Consider the following 19429-nt stretch of genomic DNA (forward strand, 5'->3'; position numbering starts at 1 on the left):
CAGTGCCAAAGTAATACAATCGTTTGTTCAGCGAAGCATCACATGTCCGTCCTAAGTATTTGTTTTCTAGCATAGCAACTTTTAGAACTGAGAATGTTTTCAATTGCACAAATAGAAAAGAAAAGGGAATTGCCATTTCCTCCTCCTTAACTGTACATTTATATAAACAGTGGTACTGTATTTCTTATACCGTATTAATTGTAGCATGACATATTATCAAATTATACTAGCAACGGAAGACTGCCGTGGAAATTCTATTTTCCTACTGTTTAACAATACTGATTTACTAACAACACACTCTCATGCGGGTCTATGAATAATAATAATAATAATAATAATAATAATAATAATAATAATAATACAGGTATTTCTATACCGCCTTTTTTGGTCCTCAGATTTCTCCTTGGACTTTATTCAAGGCGGTTTACATAGGCAGGCTAATTAAATCCCCATAGGGATTATTACAATTTGAAAGAAGGTTCTATCTTTCAAGAACCACAACACTCAGATGTTTCTTTCTGATCTGGTTTCACATTCTGGCCTCCATCCTCCCACACTCAGAGCAGATGGAATAACTCAGCTCAGCTTGTCAGCTGCTTCAACGTCGCACGGTGCTGGTGGCCTCAAACTGGCGACCTGCGGATGTTACCTTCAGGCAAATGGAGGCTCTACCCTCTAGACCAGACCTCCTGCCCTAAGAAGTATAGACTTAAATGGGATTTACTCCCAGGTAAGCATGCGTTAAGATTGTAATCTATGTTTGAGATTGCACATGTGATTATTGAACTTCTGAAAGTACATACACAGAATTAAAGAGAAGGGAAAACAGGTTTTTGCCCTTCCATATCTCTGTCTTATTCTTGAAATCTATGCACCGTTTGTGTAACCCACATTCTGTTTGCCGGAAATAGATCTGAAATTATTGCCTTTTTAAAAAGAGTATTTAATGAGAAATTTAAAGAAGTTGATATTACTCCTGTTGAGAGAGGGAGGAAGGCAGCTACAGTATGGATTGCTGTCTTTTTCCCGCCAATAGTAGCCTGGGGGGAGTTTCAACTGGGGAAACGCTATAAAGGAAAGGGTTAAATCCCTTTGGAAGTGGGAGATTTGTGTGCAGGACCTGTTTGGCGCTTATGGAGATCCACCCAGGAAGCATCCAGCAGAGACTTGGGCTTTATTGGTTCACTATGTGGAACACTGGTAGGTGGTAGAGAAGATCTAGCAAACTACCCTGTATGGGTCATGCCCAAGGAAGGAGAAGCTTTACCTTTCTAGTTTGCATGCTTGGAAGCAGTGCTGGCATTAGGTTGTTGGGGAGCCCTGAGTTCTGCACTGGGCCTCCCAGGGGGTGTGACCGCATGGTGCCCCAGTTCCCTTATGTTGCTCTGAGTATTATTGCTGACACCAAGTCTGAGAGGTGAGTGGTCAGCCTGACCCCACAAGTAGACCTTCTGATGGGTATGGGCCCTTGGCCAGTTCCCAGCTTAGTCAATCCCCGATGCCATCCCTGCATGGAAGAATAAATTAAGATTATACTACATCTCCACAATAAGCACTGGTTCTGTTCCAGGGGTTTGTCCAGAAGCTGAAACATACATAGGGTGAAACAGCTGGTTCTTTCTGGCCCAGCAATACTGCACTTGTGCAAAAGTACTGTAATGGACCAACTGTGCCCATGCAAAAGCATGGATGTGACTGTCCATGTCTTGGCCGTCCATAATTTGGATATCTGTAACTTGGGAAACCAGTGTACCTGCAGGTGGGGTTTGCAAAGAGGCATGACTATGTGAAACCTGTCACATAGTAGGCATACTTTTCCCATACATTTGCCTTGCTGTTTGTCAGGCTTCGTACCTGGGAGGTAAAAATGTAAGTGGGAACAACAGAATTGCATCATCAGGGATTGCAGACTGACCTGAATTGTAGTTGCAGCTTTATGCTTGTCCATGTCATTATGGCCTCCTTTGTTGCAGCCAATTCTCTTTTTCCTGACACGGTACATCCGCCAAAAAGACTGGATTATGGTTGCTGACAGATGTAACCTTGTCCAGAAATTGATCTTCTTACGAACTCGACAGCCTCGCCAGCATGATTGGATAACTGTGGCTGCCAAGCTGCAAATATCAGAAAAATAACATACTGTACTCAGGAATGGTAATTTATGCCAATGCCTGAATATGGTTTCTCTAAGAAAGTGTTATGTGCGTACATACAAGTGAAGAAGTTTTGAAAAGTGCTATTATTTACTTGAGCACCATTTATATGCCACACAATGTACATAGGAGTCTCCTCGAGGGAAATTTGTCCCCTTACCCCAGAAAGAGTCCCAGGCCCTTCACTGGGGCTTCTTAAGTCTGTGATGACTATTTTTCCAGCACACACTTAAGAGCCGCCATGTCAGGCTTTGCAATCCAACACAGATGATAGGATACGGCAGAGCAGGGCTCTACCAGTCTCACCCCCCTCCTGGACTATTCGTTATTTGCGCCCCCATGGCCCTCACCACTACCTGGAGCTCTTAATGTGCTCTGGGTGATATCCGTCTGATGCTGGGCTCAGTGCTGACTGACGCTGGGCTGGTGCTGTCTCCTTGCTTGGTGTCACGGACATGCCTTACAGAACATTTGCGACACCCAGTGCCGGCACTGAGTGACAATAAGATTGGGCCCTCAGTCCCTCCTCTATACACTTCCAGCTGTGAGTGCACCTCGCCATGCACGGAGCCTGCTAATACATGACATTTGCACAGCTCCCTCAAAATAATGCTTCTTCATGACACAGAATAATCTCTGGGTTTTTCTTGGAGTGAGTGGGGAGAACCACTGCAGCCAGCTCTGAGAAATTCCAGAACTGCTGCAGGGGAAGAAGCAAGGGGAAAGTGCTTTAAAATGAAAGGATACCACACGCCTGCTCACATTTTGTTATCGTGAAAGTTAGACATATTCTTGGATCTGTTTGAGGTGCTGAATCCAAAAATGGCCTCAGTTTTGCATGATCAGCTCTAGTCTGGGGGGGTGGTGGTGGTACGGCATAGATACCTTATATGCCAATCCAAGCAGCTTCTTTGTGAGGAAGCCATGACGTTGAATCAACATATAAGGTGGATATGCTGGACCCCCCCCCCCCAAACTAAAGCCAATCACACAAAACTGATGTCCTTTTGGGATTCAGCACCCCAAAAATATCCCAAATTCATTCAGACATCCTTGGCAACCAAACAAAAGGTGGTTTTTAATTTTTTTTCCCCTTGGGATCCCGGCCCCACCTCCCAATCCCCGCCCACCCACCCCCAGGAACACCCACTGCCTGCCCTCCCCTGCCCCGAAACACCTCCCTTCCGCCTCCTCCCCATTCTTCCCAAGCTCTGCCAACGCAACTCACCCTCTCCCTGGGGCCCGCTTCAGCATGGGGAGGTCAGCGCATGTTCATGCGCTGGCCTATCTGCCCAACAAGTGGTACAACAGTGTTTAACGGCACTTTTGGGACACTCCTAGGCTGGGGCAAGTGACTTGCGTCGGCCCAAGGGCGTATTAGGATGGCGCCCTTAGGGCCCAATCCTATTCAACTTTCCAACACTGGTGCAACCTCAATGCAGCCCTGAGGTCAGGGGACAAATGTTTCCATACCTTGAGGATGCCTCTGAGATTCCCTCCCCATCACAGGAAGTGCATACCCCACTGGCACAGCAGCACCAGCACTGGAAAATTAGATAGGATCGGACCCTTAGTCTCTTATCTCAAGCATATTTTGTGCATATGCACACTACTCGGGTGAACCATCATCAGCACTGACACCTACTGTGCCCTGTATTTATCCATCTTTGGGTAAATTGTCATCTTTGGCAGTGACATTGCACAGAATACAGAGAGGCGAGATGGCTGCTTCTTATGCAGAAGGAAGCCTTCTGAAATGACATCCCAATGGGGCCTCCTTACTTCTATGCCTGATGATCATGATGTTATGCTGGAGACGAAGGCATTACACACCTTGCTAGAGGAGCAAATGAGTGAAACGAACATCTATTAAATCCTGAACTGAGGTGGAAAAATGGTAAATGATTTGACAATTGCGTATGATTGTAAACAATTATGATTATTCTGGAAAGATCAACTGGTAGTGGCACCAATGACGCCCTCATCTGCAGTGAGATTACACAGTGATACTGCTACATTTCCATAATAAAGAGGTTTGACCCTTGGATCTTACTTTTGCAAACTGTCAAAATGTTGAAGGCAATTTCCTCCATTACTTGTCATGATTTGCTTGCTGATCGTGTTTTTCTTAGGACTGATTAATACATTGTTATCTTTCCCTTCCTCATTGTGGTCAAAGGAATATTGATTACTCTTCTTATTTTGCTTGTATTCCTTATTCTTTTGCACTGCAGGCACCACAAAGGAGTTAACAGGAGCGCGGCAAGAAGCGATCCATCTTTCGGGCGAATGCAACAAGTCCTGTTTATTTTCTTTCGCACCAGTGATAAAAACGTTATTTTTCTGTACGTTGTCAAAGGCTTCTTGGTTCAAATGATGTGTCTGTTGTTCTGGTTCCTCTGCTTTAGTAGCACTTAGAATGCCGTACTCATGTGCATAGCGATGTTCACTACTAAGTTTAATTAGCTTCTTGAAATACCACATCTGGAGCTGGGCAGCATCCACAGAAAATTCATCTCTGGAGGGACAAAATTGTTAAAATGCACCGATCAATATTGGAAAAAGTCACTCTAGAAATATTATATTTTAAGAAAATGTGACTAATATATTCAGAAAAAATGTATACCTCCTTTGAACAATTTTGGTTCAAGCTGGTTACCTGCACAAGCAAGGTGGAGAGGGGCCAACTTTTACTCGGAGCTACCTTGTGTCCAACCCTATGGAAGCACCAAGCTGATAGGAAGGATTGTTTCAGGGCCCCACCCATCGCTGACTATAAGAATGGAGAAGGCGAAGGATGTGGAATCATACGAGTATTTTGCCAGACATGGAATCTCAAGTGGTGGAAGTACAGATTGTGCACCTGCAGTTTTTCAAGGGGTTATCTGTGCAGATATATACAGTGAAGTTCTGCACATGTATAGACCTGACCTCAGAAGGAGATCCACCACCAGGCAACCCCAGTAATTAATTGCGGACTGGGAGACCACAATGCTGGTCATTTGTGGGCAACTCCTTTGTCTCCCACTCTTCCAACGGCATCTGCCAAGTTGTTGGATACTGTGAGTAGATGAATACTGCGAATGGATAAAGGCACCAGTTCCAAATCGTTCATGCCAAAGAGCAAAGTGTTTTCAACACCATGCCACCCTATTTGTTCATGCAGTACATGGCTGTTGTATTATCTATTACAGTGCTCGCCAAACTCATGACCATTGCGCACCGCAAAACTGATTCCTGTACAGACCAGAGTTTAGCATTTCGCCTCCACACCATGTGACTGCCATGTAGATCTGGACACAGGGATGCTCTGGGCATCACATCTGTTACCTAGCAACCCAGAAGGCTGTGCAATAGGACATTGGGGCAGTTGTGACTTCCCAGGATGTCCCTGTGCACAGATCTACATGGCAGTTGGTCATATACTTCAAAGCTAGACTCACTCAAGGAATTCTCTAGGACTACAGGACTCGTTTTGCGTATTAATATTTTCCCAAATTTTTATGACTGTAGAGGACAAGCCTCTAGGGCAGTGTTTCTCAAACTGTGGGTTGGGACCCACTAGGTGGGTCGTGAGTCAATTTCAGGTGGGTCCCCATTCATGTCAGCATTTTATTTTTAATAGATTAGACATGAAGCTACCATGGTATGTGACTGTATTTGGAGAAATGTTACAGACCTGTACTTTTAACAAGCTGCTATGTATAATCTTTTAGCAATTATAATAAATGGAACTTACTCCTGGGTAAGTGTGGGTAGGATTACAGTTTAGGATTGCTTCCCCCCCCCCCCAAGTTTATTTATTACAGATACAGGTAAGGAAAATGGGTTAAACTTAGGGCTGGAACTACATAGGTTACACATGAGGATATTGGCCATAGATTACAACATGTCTTAATCCAAAAAGGAAATCAACAACGACTGAAAAGAAAAATAGTCATTGATACAAAAATTATCATATTTGTCATTATACTAATTAATGATTTAACAATCAATATTGTTCAACTAAAAATTTTTATCCAGTCATAAAAAGGCTTCAGATTTTGCACATACAATATTCTTGCTGCTATACTGATATGTACAATAAAATGTTTCTTATATTGGTCCAATTCCTGATATCACATTTAAGAGGAATATTTCTGGTTTGAATGGTACTATGGTCTGGGCAGGAGGTCTGGTCTAGAGGGTAGAGCCTCCGTCTGCCTGAAGATAACATCCACAAGGTCGCCAGTTCGAGGCCACCGGCACCGTGCGACCTTGAAGCAGCTGACAAGCTGAAGCCGAGCTATTCCATCTGCTCTGAGCGTGGGAGGATGGAGGCCAGAGTGTGAAGCCAGATCGGAATGAAACACCTGAATGTAGTGGTTCTTGAAATAAAGAACCTTCTTTCAATTGTAAAAATCCCTATTTAATAAGGGATTTAAATAAAAAGCCTGCCTATGTAAAACGCCTTGAATAAAGTCTTGAATAAAGACCAAGAAAGGCGGTATATAAATACCTGTTGTTGTTGTACTACACAATTCAATATCTCTTGTAACAATATATATCATTTTCCAATATTTCTTTACTTTCCACATATCCACCACATAAAATAAAGAATTCCCTCAATCTCTTTGCATTATCTAACAGTTACTTGATGACCCAAGGTACATTTTTGCTACTTCCTCTGGAATTAAATATCATCTATAAAACAATTTATATAAATTCTCTTTAGAAGATACCGCTTTAATTATCTTAATACCACTTTAATGATCTTAATATTTGTGTTCCAACTTTGTTTTCATTTACATCTGCTTTGATTTGACATAATTAATGGAATTCTCCTCACTTCTGAGGAGAATTCAATCCACTAATATCTACAAAAAAAAAAATTTCCACTTGTTATTCAGCCATTTTCACTTCCTGTCTTAGTATTTTCTTTGTCTTGTTGATATTTTCCTTCTTGCTCCTTCCACTCCTTCTTCTTCCTCTTAACTCTTATATTTCTTGATCCCTCTCTTTTCTTCTTCCGTTTTCTCTATTTTATTCTTTTTGAATTTAATCCAAAGATGATGATTCTTCTTGAAAGGACACGCTCTCTTTCTCTGAGAGTTCCCTCTTTTTTCTTCCTGAAAATTCTAATAATAAATGCTGCTTTTTCCATCTTGTCTCATTACAAAAATCCCCAATTCTTTAGTTTCATCTGACATTTGGTCCATTCTTTTTTCCATCCCCTCTATACTTTCCTTTGTCTGTTTGTCAGGGAGGAGTTTATTTGCCTCATTTGTTCAGATAGTTTTCCAACCTCTTGCTTCATTTCACTTCTGAATTCTCGCAACATATCCATTAATGAGGTCTGGCTTTCGCCAACATCCTTTAAAGTTTTTGATGACATTCTTATCAGTATCAAATCAAGCCGATATATCTCTGGCTATAAAAAAGAAAAACAAAAAATGGTCCAACAATGAAAGAATCAACCAAGTCTCATTATCTTGCTTCACCTTCTTGTAAGGCTAATTCCCAAATTTTATATCTAAAAAGAATAAGTCAATAATCCACTTCAAATCAATATCAGTGTCCAGATAATCCCACAGTTAAGGAGTCATCCAATTCTTATTATCTTGCATCCCTTCTTGTCAAAGATAATCTTTAAGTTTTTATATCCAAAAGGGGTGGGTCAGTAATCCAAGTGAAGTTAATAACACTGTCAAATTAAGTTAGTATACCTTTAACTGTTCAGGCCTGAGTCAAGCCTTTTGCAGCAAAAACACAAGTGAAAGTTTAGGATTGTTAAAAAATTTCCTGCTTGATGATGTCACTTCCAGTCATGACATCACTTCCGGTGGGTCCCGAAAGATTCTCATTCTAAAAAGTGGGTCCTGGTGCTAAATGTGTGAGAACCACTGCTCTAGGGGTCTAAAAGTAGCTTGTAGAGAATTTTGCCAAATGGAATGCTACCTCCTTTGCATCATCAGTCTTGAAAAGATGGTGTATTCCAGGATTTAATCCTAATTGGAAGAAATTCCAGTATTTGTAAGTCCATGCACGTCTATACAAACCAGTATAATTCTTTGGTGGGAACAAGATGAGTTTTATGTACATGAATCAGTCCCTCTGCATTTCACAAGCATGTCTTGGTAACCTTGAATTGAGTACTGTTTCACCATATTGCACCTTCCAATTTGAAAGATGACAGTCAATCTGCTGAATGCTTCATAGACAAGAAATTTGAGGACTGCTTCCTTTTTCTTTCTTTCCTCTTTTTTTAAAGGATAACACAATATTTTTAGAACACCCTTGAAAGGTAAAAGCTGTGACAAGTAAATACTATAGTAGCATTATGTAATTCTATATACGTTGATATATAGAATTGCCGTGTTTTTCTTCTTGTTTTCAAAAGGCCTTTAAACTCCCATCAAGAGGCTTGTTGTTTACATTTCTTCAGTTATATTTCCTTTTATAAGCTTTTATGCCATTTTCATCTGTTTAAACTATTTCTATTTAAAAGGGTTTCAACTTCCATTAGTGTCTTTAATTTCCAGGCATCCATACAAGTGCCTGCTGAAAGCCAAAACACTGAAACGGAAGTGCATTTTAACATAGCTACTTACAAGTAAGTGTGAAAAGATTAACTGACAGACATTTATTAGACCAGAGTAATTAATTTCTAAAAAGCACATAATTCTCGACCATGGTTCTGAAAGCATGAACAACACGGACAATTTAATTGAGCAGCCACAGTGTATGAAACATGGATTAGGAAATCTACCAGTGATTACCTTTGGCAGTTTACATACTTGAGGTCATACCTACAGGGCCTCATAACTTAGCAAGATGTCAAGCAGACAAGAAAGTGTGCCCGGTTTTGTACAGTTCTATAGTAATGGCACATTAAGGTCACAATCTTCTGAACGTTTATCGGAAATCAAGCCCTACTGAATGCCCCTGGGACTTACTGGCATGTAAACATACACAGGATCAGGCTGCACATAATGTGGTTTCAAAAAAAAGTAAATCTAGGTTAACACATATATAGATAAGGTTTTGTGGACAGTTTTTTTCTATGACTTATTTCTTTGTGTATTTTAAAGAGATTGCATTTGGTCAACTAGATTGGTAAGGGCAAGTATTTAAAATATTTGTTCCACCTTTCCTGCCGTAACAATTCAAAGTGGTGCACAGTTAATTAGAAACAAAAATAAACGTTAAAACAAGAAAAAAGCAAAATATACTTAGGGCACAATCCTAACCAACTTTCCAGGACTGACGAAGGTGTGCTAGTGGGGCATGTGCTGCATCCTGCAGTTGGGGGGCAGTCAGGGAGGCCTCCTCAAGGTAAGGGAATGTTTGTTAACTCAGAGTTGCATTGCCCTTACCTTGGTGCTGGAAAATTGGTTAGGATTGTGCCCTAAGAGCCCAATTCTACTCTTCCTCCAACCCCCACCAATGCAACAGAACCAAAATAGCCACTGCTGTATCCTGTGCAGTGGCATCGCTACGGAGGTGCGGGGGGTGCGGGCTGCACCTGGTGACGCAACAGGGGGGTGATGCGCCCTGGGGGATGACGTGCTAAAATTGTTAGGAGCTACCGCGTCGTGCCATACACCGTTGGATGCGGAATGGCCAGCGGAACACAATGCAAAAAAACCTCTTTGAGATAGCTCCTTTCGTTCAAATGTTAAAAACCGGAAGGAAAAAATGTATGGAGCCCTATGGAAAGTGAGCCGTATCACCTGTTTACTCGTGAGTAGGCAAACAAGCCTTAGTGCATCGGAAAGGGCAAGCTGTGAGGAATCCAATGACACCTGAATGATCCCAATCCAGTAAATGCAGCCCCCCAAAAAACACCCAAGGAGGTCCTTATTCAGTCCTATGGAAAGCAAGTGAAACCACATGGCTGTGTTTACTCGCGAGTAGGTGCATTTTCCTTAGTCCGTTGGAAAGGGCAGGCTGAGAGGACTCCAAGAACTTCAGAATGGTTCTGATTCAATGAGTGCAGCCCCCCAAAAACACCCGAGAAGGAGGTTCCCCCCTCCCAGCTGCAAGTGTATTCAGCTCTATGGGAAGGGAAAGGAAGCCACGTGGCTGCATTTACTCGCGAGTCGGCAACCTTGCCTTGCTCTGTTGAAAAAGGTAGGCTGAGAGGACTCCAACTGAGAATGGTCCTGATCCAATAAATGCAGCCCCCCAGAACACCTGAGGAGTTAGTCCCTCCCCCCCAGCTGCGAGTGTATGGAGCCCTATGGGAAGCGAAGGCAGCCTCACGGTAACGTTTGCTCGTGAGTAGGCAGAGATGCCTTGGCTGATAGTCAGGCCAGGCAAAGGGGAATGTGAGAACACCAGAATGGTCCTGAACCGATGGGACTGGAGCGCAACAAAAGCCCCAGAAGGCAGCCTCCCCCCCCCCACTAGAAAGAACCAACAAAGAGGCTTGAACTGGTAAGGGGAAAGTTTTCTATTTTGCACTTGCAAAGTTTCCCTCACAGCCCAATCCTACCCACACTTTCCTGGGAGTAAGCCCAACTGACTCTAATGGGACTTACTTCTGAGTAGACATGCATAGAATTGGACTCTGAGGTTGGACTCCTATCCCCACTTTTCTGGGAGTAAGCTCCATTGACTCTAATGGGACTTACTTCTGAGTAGACAGGCATAGGATAGGGCTCTCAGACTTGTAAAGCCAGGCGGGTCTTTGTATTGATGTGCTTGAAATAGAAGGACTTTAAACTGGGCACTGGGGAGGACTGAAGATCTCACTGATTCTTGGGGGGGGGGGGTATTGCAGGCAGAATACAGAGAAAACTCACTTGGTGGAATAGGGCTGGCTCCCCCTTATTTAATAATTTCTTTCATTTTAATTTAACTATTTATAATTATTTATTTTAATTTGCTTGATAATGTCACTTCTGGCCCTGAAATCACTTCCAATGGGTCCTGGACAGATTGTCATTCTAAAAAGTGGGTCCCAGTGCTAAAACTTTGAGAACCGCTGCAATAAGGTGTTAGTAAGTTGACACGGGTGTGTGGGTGTGGTGTGTGACTCCACAAGTTTTTAAAATCACTAAAATCAGGGTCTGGAGGAATTATACCATCATGTTATATATCAATCAATGCATAATTTCATGCAGAATGCAATGAAACAAACCACATTGACATATCTGTGTTCTATCAAAAGGTACTGCCAAAAAACCAGTGGGGGCGGGGCGATGGTACATCACCACGCCCACCACCTGGGGTGTTGCCCCGCCCACTGCATGGGGTGACGCACAGGCCTCCCGCACCGGGTGACGCGAATCCTAGTGATGCCACTGATCCTGTGAGGGGGGCAGTTGTAGAGGTCTAACTGTTCCCTTACCTGGGGGTAAGTCTCTGAGGGTAAGGTATGGGGAGGGGTCTACTCAGACCAGTGCTAGCTAAATAGCTGGCACAGGTCTGCTGGTAACCAAAAGCAAATATTAAATGAAGCTGCCACAGAGATACAACCAGAACACAGATGCTGAAATCTTTTAAGCAGACACATCTCAAAGTTTTTGTTTACAGCATTTCGAGAAAGTATTCCAGTGTTTCTGTTAAATGAACCTAATACGTTGGCCCAGTTCATAGTTAGGATATGGACCTTCTGCAAACTTAGTAAGGAAATGGTTACATCGTATGCATGGTCAGAGGACATGAGCATTCATACTCCCCCTTTACACTGGTGGAGGGCCTTTTGGATAAGTGTATGAACTGGCCTCTCTGCAAAGCATTTCTGCAGGAATACCTGTCTGCAATGTTCACATAAATCCTTTTGAAACACAAAGCCATGGTTTACAGGGTTTCACCAAAGGAGCAATTGATTTAGTCATTTCCCCCTAGAGACAATAGACGTGAATTGAGCTCTTTTAAGTCACATGGGAGAATAAAGCATGTGATCTATTACGTTAGTGATACAGAGAAAAAAAAAACCCTGAAATTGGGATATGGGTGATAAGAAACAGAGAGAAGAGAGGGAGTCAATCTAGTTACATACATGTGTGGGATCCCTTTAATGCCGAAAGAAAACCTTACTAGGTTTTCTGAAACTTTGAGGAAGTGCTAAAACCATCTGGTAAGAGTTGAGACTTCATGAGGTTTTCAAACGTGTCATAAGGCATGAATTAATTAAGTCAAGGAAAAACTGAAATGGATATTTCAACAACTCTTTACCTTAATGTGATTCTAATCCACTTTGTGTTCTCAGAGTAGTCTGGGAACACAAAAACATACAGAAGAAATATACAGAAAGAGAATATATATTTTTTTTTAAAAATGTATCAGAGACACTTACCCTAATCCCGTTGTGGCTTTTTTGCTAACTAAGTCGATTTCTTGAATCTGAGCTTGACAAAATACTGCATAACTTCCTGGCTCTGGCTTTTTTCTAATTCTTTCAGCTGGGATTTCTGCATCACCACGTATGTTTTCATCGTTAAGTATTTTCAAACTGGGTAAAAGTCTGACCAAGGAACACCTTTAAAAAAAAAAAAAAAAAAGACAAGTTATGAGAATGCTGGTCTATCAATGTTTTCTTCCAAACTTTGAAAATCCCTCCTATGTAATTCAGAGTGAGCTTTAACCAGAGATTGAAAATACATGATTTTTCGAAATACTATATAAGGCACTCAGAAAGGCTGCAATCCCACAGACTTGATGCACATGTGTAATCAAGTCTCCTTCTCATCCTTGGTCACAGAAAGGAAAAATGCTCCATCTGTTCGCAAAACTTGCTTTCTGCTGCCAAGCAAGCAATGGATACCCCAAGCACTCACAGTCTTCTGGATGACAACTTAAACATGTATCTATTTCACACTGTGTTTGTTAGTAACAGATAATATGATTAAAAAAAGATAAATTCTCTTTTTAGCAGTATGACACTCCATAAATATTTAGTAGGGGAAAAAATTATAGTGTTTTATGATATTTGGTATCTGAGCCAGTGCACTTTATTTTGATTACTGGACCAGATGCACAAAAGTTCTTATGCAAACCAGAGCCCAGGTCAACTCTCGGGAAGTGTTTGCCCTAGAAAAATGCCCTTAAGCAGAACTAGATACAGTGGCATTCCTATGGGGTGCGGCCCACACTGGGTAACACGCACAATGAGGGCGACACCACTACTTGTCAAAATTTTTAAGTCTTGGTATTTTCAAATAATACCATCACGTTATATATCTATCAATGTGTAATTTCATGCAGAATACAGTGCAATAAACCACATTGAAATATCTCTATTCTTTCAAAAGTTATAGCCAAAAAACCTAGTAGTGGGTGCAAGGCAATGATACATCACCATGCCCAATACCTGGGGCGTTGCCCGGCCCACTGCATGGGAGGAGGCCCATCATAGAGGTGACGCACTGGCCTCCTGCACCAAGTTATGCAAACACTAGTCAGTGTTACCGCTGACTAGATGTTACCGAAGACTTACTTCTGCAGTCAAATAATCTGATTTAAAAAAAACAAACCTACAACAGTAGTGGGAATGTGAACTTGATCAGGGCATTGGTGCCATTTTCCCAAACAAAATGGCTCTCCTGCAGCCATTATCCCCATTGGGGACAAAAGACAGATACCCGTGTTCCTATCTCCCCCCCCCCCCAAGGATTTGGAGGAGCAATTTTAACTGGGAAAATAGACAACCTTAAAAAGATCTGCAGCTGGATGAAATATGACCCCGATCTCTCTCACTGCTGTCCCGAACCAATTTGGGCCTCTCCATCCACTTTCAAGTTGAAAATCAGACCGAAGATTTTGTGTGCAACATGTAGTTTGATCAGAATGGAACTACAAGGGAGTGTATGATACCTTTCTAGATAGGGGATAGTCAATTTATTTTACGCCTGGCCTCTATATGAGTAATGAACAAAACAGCCAGAATACTACAAATGGAAGCCATTGTGCAGCTTACTTATAATATTCACACCACATTTGTTTCATCTCTGCATTACATTTAACTCATGTGGTATTCCAATTTTATTCCAGCTTCCATTCAAAGTCCATGTGTGCTCTCTGATACAGGGACAGGTTTCTCCATTTATCTCAGTACCAGATAAGCAGCATACCCCAGGGTGTAGTTGGGCCATGTGACATCCAGGGTCATATTTTAGGCACCCCCATATGCTCCCCGAGGCCTCAGAAGGCATTTTGGAGGCCAGAAGTGCCTTTCTAAGGCCTCCAGGAGGTCATGCATGGCTTCTCCACCTCTCAGATGTGACTGGAAGACACTTCTGGTAGTGCCTGAGAGACACCCCCCCAGGGTACCTGGCACCCTATATCCCCCAGCCCCCCCCTTAGCAACGCTAGTGGTGTGCAAGCAGTGATGTGTACACAATACTGATGTGCTGAAGTAAATGCCTTTGGAACTCCTTGTACACAGTAGAGATCCCAGATCAGGCAAGCACGTTATTTCTACATGGTGACAAATTTAAAGGATGGGAATCCTACAGGGTGGGGATGTCCTTCCCGCAGATACCTTCAGATCTGCTTAAACATAAGCACAAACTGCAGACCACCAGTTTAATTCCCTCGTGAGTTATAAGCCCCCAATTTTTGTCACACTCAAGTTAAGGTTGTACATTTTTAAGTTCCATGTATTTCAGTGGAAAAAAATTAAAATCTAAGCTGTTCCATTGAAATCATGAGACTAAAAATGCTTAATTTTGGCAGGCTATCGTTTCCAGCCATAATGGTAATTTATAATGATTTTTTTTTAAAATCATTTCTGTTTTTACTGGCTACATTTTACCAGCTCAAAAATATTACGTGATAGCACAAAACCGATAGCCTCAAGTATGCAATGTGGAATTATTGCCTGAATAATGATAGATGGAAAAGGTGCCATATCAAGGTGATTAATGCTCGAAAGTATGGTTTCTTAGAGCCATGGGATCGTAACACTCGTTTTTCCAGCTGGGTTTCTCCTAGTGACGGCTGAGTCAATATTTCATTTAGTGAAACCTTCCTGGTGAATATTCTGTCACTTAAGAGGCTCTATTAATCATTACTGCAATGAAACTCATTCCCCCTAGGAGTGCTCAAACTGATCCCAGGGTTTAATTTCTAAAAAGTGATTTCTTAGTACTCCAGCTTCTTCAGTGTTATCACTGGCCAGACATGAAAGTAGGAAACCGATTGGGAAATTTTACAACTAATTCCTTTGTTGGTATCAAGGGGTTATGTAAAGTTCATTGGAACATATTGCCTGAAGTTATAGTCAATGCTGAAATTCAACAAATCCATACTTTATAGTTTCCCATTAAAATAAATTAATCACTTGTTCAGTCATGAAAGTTCTGTTGGGTCAAGCAATATAGGAGGACCTTGATGCTTCAGGAATTTCAGGAATTTATCTTAACCCATGTTTACATGGGGCAGGAGTTAATTACATGCGATATTCACAATTAAGGACAAGATTGCTAAAAATAGCAAGACTTATGTTGTCAGAGTGTGCAACACTTAAGGAAACATTGTCCATTGGATTTCATAGCTACAATGTAAATTAGCTTCATCATGCAAGAACATAAATACAATCCGTTCTCATTATCTACCAGGGTTAGGTTCATGGAAACCCTAGCAGATAGTAAATTTACAGATAACAAACCAATGATCCTATGGGATCAACAGGGTTTGGTACAAGGGGTACCCTGGAGGAAGGGGAACAGGTACATCTTTGCCATCCAGCAGAGACTCTCAGAAAGCCAGCAGAATGCAGCAGGAAGTGACAAAATATTTCTGACTGCTGCAGAGACCTTCCAGAGGCTACAGGAACCTTCCGAATGGCATCCGCGATCTGTACAGACCCCTTTAAAATGACCAGCAGAAGCTTCCACTGTCCATTTTAAAGAGGTCCGCATTGGTCACAGGTGCCATTCTGAAGGTCCCTGTAGCCTCTGGAAGGTCTCTGCATAGTAGATACAGAGGTGCGGATAATGAGAAAAGGTAGCAATTCTGCTTCTGTGGATAAGCCGGTGGGGAGGGGGGGCGGAGGCTGACTATATATTTACACCTATGGTGGCCAAATTTTTAGGAGTATATTTATACTTTCCTTGTTCTCACTTTCCATATTAATTATTGGCAGTTTGTTCAGTTGATATTCTCTGGAATAAGAAGAGCCCCGCTGGATCAGGCCAAAGGCCCATCTAGTCCAGCTTCCTGGATCTCACAGTGGCCCACCAGATGCCTCTGAGAGGACACAAAACAAAATACCAAGATATCTGCATCCTGGGGCCACTCCCTTACACCTGGCACCCTGAGGTATCCTAGTTCTTAAACCAGGAGGTTGCACATACTCAACACGGCTTGTAAAGTGTGATGGACTTTTCTTCTAGAAATCTCTCCAACCCCCTTTTAAAGACATCTAGGCCAGAAGCCATCACCATATCCTGTGGCAAGGAGTTCCACAGACTAATTACATGCCAGGTAAAGAAATATTTTCTTTTCTCTGTTGTAACTCTTCCTATGTTCAATTTTAGTGGATGTCCCCTGGAATCTACATTTAATTATCAGAAATGGGCCCAAGTTGATGTACATTATAGGGCCCCCTTTAGGGGGCCCCAGGACGTGGAGCCCCTTTGATGTATGTACTGCATGGCAATATTTATAGAAGAAGACTATGGCTACCACTAGCATGGCTGATGAAGAGTGCTTCAGGTCACTAACACTAAAGTAAGACTTTTACAAATACTCATGAGAGTTTACATTAGTGGCAATGAAAATAGTGGCCTGGTGCACTCTTTGAGCATGTGAGGTCTCTGTGCCAATGGCAGATACATGGAGGACCCTGGCCAGGTCTTTGTGGGCTCCCCAGTGGCTTTAGTTTTAACATATAATGCAGTCTCCTCAGTGGTTCAGGAAGACACAAAGAGCCCAATCTTAACCAACATTCCAACACCAGTGCAGCTGTAATGTAGCCCCAAGGCAAGGGAACAATCATTCCATTATTTAGAGCCGCCTCCATGACTGCTCTCCCACTGCAGCAACCACCTGGTTAGCACAGTTGCATCGGTGCTGGAAAGCTGGATAGAATGGAGGCTAAAGACACTTTGCTGAGAGCTCCCACAGACTTGGCAAAGGCACTGAGGCCACACATGCCAAAAGCCCACAAGGGACTATAACAGGACATAAAGAGAAAACCTGCATAAGCTCAGAGCCTGGGACAACAGGCTTCCCCATCCTTTCTTAAAGATGGCTGATGCTGTGATCCAAACATGGCTTTTAAGGAGGAGAGATCAAAAGTGGGCCCAAGATGATATATTTGTAAGCCCCTCCCCTGGCGCCCCAGAATTCGCCACCCAATACAGCTGGGAGTGCAAATCTGCTGCCATTTCAGACAGCAAACCAGCTTGGGCTACCCATGGGCAAGAACAATTTATAGGGGCAGGGAGCAGCCATGAAAAATCTCAGCAGTGCTTTGCCAGTCCACACTGGACAGCTTGGCAGTGCATTTTAATTTTAACTATTAAATCAAGTTGGAAAGAATTTGGGGGTGGGGCAATACAGAAAATATTAGAATGCAAAGAGTGACAGTGACATTGTTCAAACTCTCCGTAAAAAGTGAGAAAGGATGTCAATTCTAGTGTGATTTGTTAGCATGTATGTTAACTAGTAGTTCTGAGACTTGCGAAAGCAACTCAAGCCTCAGAACTTCTAATCATACATGAAATCTTATGGGGGGTAAAAATGGTGGAGTCCTGGAAAATTAGGGAAGAGCTAATAGCGTATACAAAGTATCCCAGACAAATGAGAGAACAGGATAGGACAGGACATGGAAAGAAAAGAAGTAGTGGCTTTTAAGCAAGGGGAATATTGGAAAAAAGACAATGAGCTTTCTTACTATAAAGGTAGCAACACTGGAACATGCTACCTAGGGAGCCTGTGAAAATTTCTTTGAAGGTTGTTGCAGGAAGTTTGTAGAGCAGTTTTTCTGAAACTGTGGGTCGGGACCTACTAGCTGGGTCGCGAATCAATTTCAGGTGGGTCCCCCATTCATTTCAATGTGTATTTTATTTTTAATATACTAGACTTGATGCTCCCATGGTATGTGACTGTATGTGGGGAAATGTTACAGATCTGTAGTTTCAACAGGCTACTATGTATAAGCTTTTAACAATGATAGTCCATGGGGTTTATTTCCTGGTAAGTGTGGATAGGATTGCAGACTTTGGGATGTTTGGGGAACCCTCTTGCTTGGGAGGGTTAGGAGAGTTCATTTTAATTTTGAATAAATTTTTAAACTTATACTTATTGTAAGCTTTTAATTTACTTAATTTGATTTTGTCATATGGGGGGTATTAAAAATTGTCTTGCTTGGTGATGTCACTTCTGGCCAGGTCATCACTTCCAGGATAAAGAACATCATGTCCAGTGAGTCCCAGTCTTTCTCAGAAGTGCATCCTGGTGCTGAAATGTTAGAGTACTACTATTGTAGAGTCATTTGGCTGGGTTGCTTTTTACAAATGAAAGAAAGAACAATGAAGGGAACAAACTAAAAAGAATGTTGGAATAAGCCAAAATGGAAGTGTGAGAGTTAAGGTGGGAACCAAAAACAAGGGATACAGGAATGACCAAAAATCAACAACTGCCAGGGAAGAGAGGGCACAGAGATCAGAAAGCAGCTGAGTCATCCTTTGGCAAATGTAAGGTCACATAAGGGGCATCCAAGAGGCAATACTGAAGTTGTCACAGGAGGAATGTAGAACAGCAGAGGTCAAAAAGTAGTGGTGTTGAACACAAAGAAGATTGACGGTTCAGTTTTAAGAGGAGAGATCATCAAATGAACAAAATGAAGTGAAAAAGTGATTGGGAGATATTCATTAGATGAAAGATACGGTAGAGCTAAAGAGTGGAAGTTGAGGTTTCTGAAAAATGGTTGCATTCCTGGCTGTGTGCAGACATATGTGCACAAATTAATGTTGGTGACAAGAAGGAAATATTTCCAAAGAGAATGGAAACACAACTTGTCTACATCAGTGTTAAAAGTCAAAAACAGTGCATGCGGAACAGCAGCTAGAGTGGAAAACCAAACTGATTGTTTTGCAAATCTGCTGAGAATTCCAGACTACATAAATGGTCAGAACAAATCCTCATTTCGCTGATATCATATCTATTATCATAAACATTACTGAATTATTTTTACACAACCGCTAGCACAATTTTATAAATATGAATGTTAACTTTGTCCTTAGAAGTGCTTCGACTGTTTCAACAAAGGCACGGGTCCGTCATTTCACAGCTATACTGGCCAAATACCCAAAATCAAAGATGTGCCCTATCTCAGTTTT

General features: G+C 42.1%; 1 protein-coding gene across 1 annotated transcript in view; it reads right to left on the bottom strand.

Annotated features, from left to right (window-relative positions):
• LRRIQ1 (leucine rich repeats and IQ motif containing 1) overlaps positions 1-19429 on the bottom strand; it is a 131312-nt gene that overhangs the window by 77732 nt on the left and 34151 nt on the right. The window contains exons 14-16 of the mRNA XM_066634309.1: positions 12439-12621; positions 4207-4671; positions 1916-2114 (exon numbers count right to left, since the gene is read on the bottom strand). Coding sequence (XP_066490406.1) covers positions 1916-2114; positions 4207-4671; positions 12439-12621 — 847 coding nt within the window. The remainder of the gene's footprint in view (positions 1-1915; positions 2115-4206; positions 4672-12438; positions 12622-19429) is intronic.

This window comes from Tiliqua scincoides, chromosome 7 (assembly GCF_035046505.1).
Source record: "Tiliqua scincoides isolate rTilSci1 chromosome 7, rTilSci1.hap2, whole genome shotgun sequence".
Classification (NCBI taxonomy): Eukaryota; Metazoa; Chordata; class Lepidosauria; order Squamata; family Scincidae; genus Tiliqua; species Tiliqua scincoides.